The sequence below is a fragment of the Lactuca saligna genome, chromosome 9, assembly GCF_052625555.1.
Source record: "Lactuca saligna cultivar CGN05327 chromosome 9, ASM5262555v1, whole genome shotgun sequence".
NCBI classification, from domain to species: domain Eukaryota; kingdom Viridiplantae; phylum Streptophyta; class Magnoliopsida; order Asterales; family Asteraceae; genus Lactuca; species Lactuca saligna.
Window position 1 is genome coordinate 107,316,701 of NC_136425.1, and position 5,231 is coordinate 107,321,931.

A 5,231-nucleotide genomic window follows, 5' to 3' on the forward strand; every position below is an offset into this window, starting at 1 on the left:
GCCATGTGGCCTCTGATGCTCGACCTTGACCATCCTACAGGTCAAGCACCTCTCAACGTACCAAACGATTTATTGCTTCATGCACGACCGCCAGTAGCTCAAACTCAAATCCTGGTACATCTTGGTGGATTGGTGTTTTGTGTTTAATGATTCGTAGATCTTTAGTCTCAGGTTTGGTTATAAGATTAACGATTGAGGATGGGGGAGATATATGTTTCTTCTTTTTGTTGCGTTGTGTGTCAGTGTGTGTGTGTTTTTAGAGAGAAAAAGAGAAGCAGTAAGCTAGAAATAAACTAAAAAGAAAAAGTGAGGTAAGAGTGGGGTTGAGAGTTTTAATTTTCTTTTATTTTTAAAATTCAAAATAAACAAAGAAAAAGGTAAATAAAATTAAAAAGATAACAAAGTAATTTCAAGGACTAATAAAACAAATTGAAACCATAAAGGACCTTATAGCTACCAAAATAAAATTACGAACTAAATTTGATATTATAAAAAATTATATGGGCCATTTATAAAGATTTGTCTTTATTAAAAAGTCGTGGCAGATGATTTGGAAGCGCGTGGGTTTGTGTTTCGTCGTTCCGTTCATATTCATCTTCATCCATCTTACCCAAAATTTTCTTGTTCTTCTTCTATTCCGTTTTCGAATGTTGTGGGTAAATTCTTCCCTTCCAGAAAACCAAAGAATAAGACAATGGAGTTGCATCCACATAATCCGTTTCTTTCGGAATGAAAGCCCCATATTTTCCGATTCTTCATCTTTCTAACGGTAATATTCGTAACCCCAACCACCATTGTCGATCAAGGTTTATATTTAGAGTGAGCAATTGCAAAGTGGTGTAGCGGTATCCTGTAAATCGAATAAAAAAAGGGAAAAAAAAAAAAAAAAAAGAACAGAAAATTACGAAGAATAAACCCATTCTACGGCCTAAAACCTAAATCTTCAAACAATGTGCCCGTTGCCATCTGCGGCCTAAAATCTAAAAGACCAACAATTTTTTCTTCAAAAATGGCACCGAATTGGTTGATGAAAAAAGCCCACCGGGTGACTCCGGTGGTGGTGAAAATGGAAAACCCAAACAACTGGTCAATGGTGGAGCTCAAAGTTCCATCGGAGGAAGATTTCCTAAACGACGCCGTTTCGTCCAACAAAAGACGTGCCCACAACAAAAACGCCAGGCAGCTGACATGGGTGCTACTCCTCAAAGCCCATCGTGCCGCCGGTTGCATCACCTCTATCGCCTCCACCACATTCTCCCTTACTTATGCCGTTCGCCGGCGTGTAACATCCGGCCGGACAGATACAGAAACCGACACCGGAATCCCCGTTAGAACATCCACACGTTTTTATACTTGCATTAAGGCGTGTCTTTTGTTATCTATTCTATTACTAGCGTTCGAGATAGCTGCTTATTATAAAGGGTGGCAGTTTGGACCTCCAGATCTCCATTTACAGTATTTATATACATCGACAAATCCATTTGCATTTAAGGGTTTTTTCGATTGGATTTATTCAAAATGGGTTATGATACGTGTCGAATTTCTAGCTCCACCACTACAGATTTTGGCAAATTCTTGTGTCTATATGTTTCTGGTTCAGAGTTTGGACAGATTTGTGCTCTGTTTGGGTTGTTTCTTGATTCGGGTCATGAAGATGAAACCTGTCGCTAAACAAACCCTAACAGATCTTGAATCTGGTGAGGGTGATGGGTTTTTCCCAATGGTTCTTGTCCAGATCCCCATGTGTAATGAAAAAGAGGTAAATTTCCTTGTGAAAAGAAAAAAGATAGAAGCTAAAGTTTACTTTTGTTTGTGTAACTAACTTAGTTGTAAACTACAACACTAATAAAAAGGAAATGAAAATGTGATGCTACAATGCAATACACAAACAATTGGAACTGTGTCGTTATTTCTTTCGTTAGATCTTTTGTAAATTGATGAACATATTTAGGTGTATCAACAATCAATTGGAGCTGTTTGTAATTTAAATTGGCCAAAATCCAAGATCTTAATTCAAGTTTTGGATGATTCGGATGATCCAACAGCCCAATTGTTGATCAAAGATGAGGTTCATAAATGGAAAAGAGATGGTGCAAATATTGTTTATAGGCACAGAGTGATTAGAGATGGATATAAAGCCGGTAATCTTAAATCTGCTATGAATTGTAGTTATGCTAAAGATTATGAATTTGTTGCCATCTTTGATGCCGATTTCCAACCCTCCCCTGATTTTCTAACAAGAACCGTTTCTCATTTTAAGGTAATAGATTATGTTCATGTGTTTTAAAGTATTTGTAATGGGTTAAATGCAAGAAATAGTAACATACTTTCATCGCTTTGCTTTTCTTATTATTATATTTCCATTTGTTTCTATTATGGCAGTGTACTTTGAAAAATTAAACCCAATTATAGCAATGTCATCTAGGGCTAAATGCAAGAAATAGGGACTCACTTCATTTTGTTTTATTATTATAGCATTGTACTTTAAAATCTTTCTTTCAGGGCATTTAACATTTTTTTTTAATTAAGTCACTGTATTTTCAAAATCTACCTAGTTATAACACTGCACTTTTGTTTTTTTTTTTTCTTCTCATTTTCAAAATCTATCTTATTATAGTTATAGCATGGTACTTTTATTTTATTTTTCTTATTAGTAATCTGTACTTTGAAAAATCTACTGAGAGTTATAGCAGTAAAAATGATTTTTTATTTGGATAGCTTTGCTATTATTGGCTAGAATTTTTTAAAGTGCGACGTTGTTATAAGAAAAAAAAAAAAGTAGGGTTCAATAATAAACAAATAAAAGAAAGCATTGCTATTTATTACATGTAACCATAGTCATCTAAATATGAAAAAAAAAATGATAAAGTTTTTAAAGTATAATATCCTAACAAGAAAAATATTGCAAGTATGGTGCTATAATGGGGTATAACTTTCGAAGTACAATATCTTAATTAGAAAAAAGAAATTGGAAATACAATGCTATAATTTGGGTAGATTACTCATTATACTATGCATTAATAAGAAAAAAACCGAAAGTACAATGATGGAAGAGAAAGAAGTTAAGATGCTATAACATACAAAAAAATGAAAATCAACTACTATTTCTTGGCTTTAACCTTGTAATTATTTGAATATTTTGATTAAAATTTTCAGGATAATGAGGAATTGGGATTGGTACAAGCTCGTTGGTCGTTTGTGAACAAGGATGAGAATCTACTAACAAGGTTACAATACATAAATTTAACATTCCATTTTGAAGTTGAGCAACAAGTAAATGGATTTTTCTTGAACTTTTTTGGGTTTAATGGGACGGCGGGTGTGTGGCGGATTAAGGCGTTGGAGGATTCCGGTGGGTGGTTGGAGAGGACCACCGTTGAGGATATGGACATCGCCGTTAGAGCTCATCTTCATGGATGGAAAATGATATTTCTCAATGATGTCGAGGTATGATATTCTTTCTTTTAACAATTTATCAAACTTTTATGTTTCATCACCAATATCTTTATTTACGTGGTAATTTTGTGTTTTTTTTCTTTTCATTTTTTTCAGTGTCAATGTGAGTTACCCGAATCATATGAAGCATACAGGAAGCAACAGCATAGATGGCATTCCGGACCTATGCAGTTATTTAGGCTTTGCTTACCAGATATCATAAAATCACAAGTATATATCTATTTTTTTTAGTGTAACCTTGAAAATGAAAATGGTGAATGATTGAATTTCAATCTGGTGTTTATGCAGATTAGCATTTGGAAGAAAACAAACCTAATATTTCTCTTCTTCCTCTTAAGAAAACTGATTCTTCCCTTTTACTCTTTCACTCTGTTCTGCATCGTTCTCCCAATGACGATGTTCATACCTGAAGCCACCCTTCCATCGTTAATCATCTGTTACGTCCCCGTCACCATGTCTTTTCTCAACATCCTCCCCGCCCCCAAATCCTTCCCCTTCATCGTCCCTTACCTCCTCTTCGAAAACACGATGTCTGTAACCAAATTCAACGCGATGATTTCTGGTCTTTTCCAACTCGGAAGCGCTTACGAATGGGTCGTCACCAAGAAATCCGGCCGATCGTCGGAGGGAGATCTGATTTCGTTAATCGAGAAAGATTGGAAAGTAAACCCTAGAGGAGGTATTTCCGAACCGGATCTGGAGGAGTTGCAGAAGAAGATGAAAGAGGAAGAGATGAAGGCTTACAGAAAGAGGAAACATAATAGGGTTTATACCAAGGAGTTGATGCTGGCGTTTCTTCTCTTGACGGCGGCAGCTCGGAGTCTCTTGGCGGCTCAGGGAATCCATTTTTACTTCTTGCTTTTTCAAGGGATCGCGTTTTTTCTTGTTGGCCTTGATTTGATTGGCGAACAGGTCGAGTGAATGTTATATCGTCACAAGTTTTTTGGTTGAAGATTAGGGAGGATAAGTTGATGTTCATACGTAGGACTGTATATTATTCAGGTACTTCTGTTTCTTAATGTAATTTCTTTCATACCTATTGGGTGCTTGTTAATTGTTTTTCAAATTTTTTTTTTTTTTTTTAAATCCCTACTAATTATAGTTAGTATACAAAATTTTCTAAAGGAACCGTACCAAGTATATTTGGTACCAATATGTTTGGCTACCAATAATTTTGGTTGGTACGAATTGATAATGATATATATCAACTTTTAATTTTTTATTGTAAGATCTAACAAAGAAATCGGGTAATTTCGACATTTAGTAAATAAATTAATTTAATAAACAAATTAGTTACATAGATCTTTTTGTTTACAAAAAAATTCTATTAAAATAAAGCTAAAGTAACATTTTAATTTTGTGTTTTAACGTGATAATAACTATTAATTAATGCGATCAAATGACTTGTATCATATTTTTAAAACTGCAAAACCTAAACACGCTTGTTAATTGGAATATACGTATGATTTTGTGTGTGTGTGTGTGTGTCTATATATATATATATATATATATATATATATATATATATATATATATATATATATATATATATATAATGCATTGGTTGGTACGGTATTACCATGATATTCAAAATTTTGTACCATTACCGTACCAAGATTGCTTAATTGGTACGGTACTACCGACCAAGGATGTTGGCTACCAAACATATTGGCTACCAACTTTCTTGGTTCGGTTGGGAACATGTTGGTTGGTTTTCCGTGATACAATTTTGTCAGCCCTAATTACATAGAGAAACTGTTGTTCTGTTTCATTTA

The 5,231-nt window shown here is 34.4% G+C and overlaps 1 protein-coding gene across 1 annotated transcript; it reads left to right on the forward strand.

The window, feature by feature from the left end:
- Positions 1–561: 561 nt before the first annotated feature.
- Positions 562–4,509, forward strand: LOC145014094 (putative xyloglucan glycosyltransferase 12). Its single transcript, XM_078972469.1, has 5 exons — positions 562–1,759; positions 1,952–2,260; positions 3,157–3,447; positions 3,553–3,666; positions 3,745–4,509. The coding sequence occupies exons 1-5, from the start codon at positions 1,010–1,012 to the stop codon at positions 4,375–4,377; spliced, it is 2,097 nt and encodes a 698-aa protein (XP_078828595.1). The 5' UTR covers positions 562–1,009; the 3' UTR covers positions 4,378–4,509.
- Positions 4,510–5,231: the final 722 nt, after the last annotated feature.

What these genes read in the sequence shown, in the direction of transcription:
- LOC145014094 (XM_078972469.1), top strand. Translation starts at nt 1,010, where the DNA reads ATGGCACCGAATTGGTTGATGAAAAAAGCCCACCGGGTGACTCCGGTG. An exon ending in GAACCGTTTCTCATTTTAAG is followed by an intron (nt 2,261 to 3,156) that starts GTAATAGATTAT and finishes TAAAATTTTCAG; the next exon opens with GATAATGAGGAATTGGGATT. An exon ending in TATTTCTCAATGATGTCGAG is followed by an intron (nt 3,448 to 3,552) that starts GTATGATATTCT and finishes CATTTTTTTCAG; the next exon opens with TGTCAATGTGAGTTACCCGA.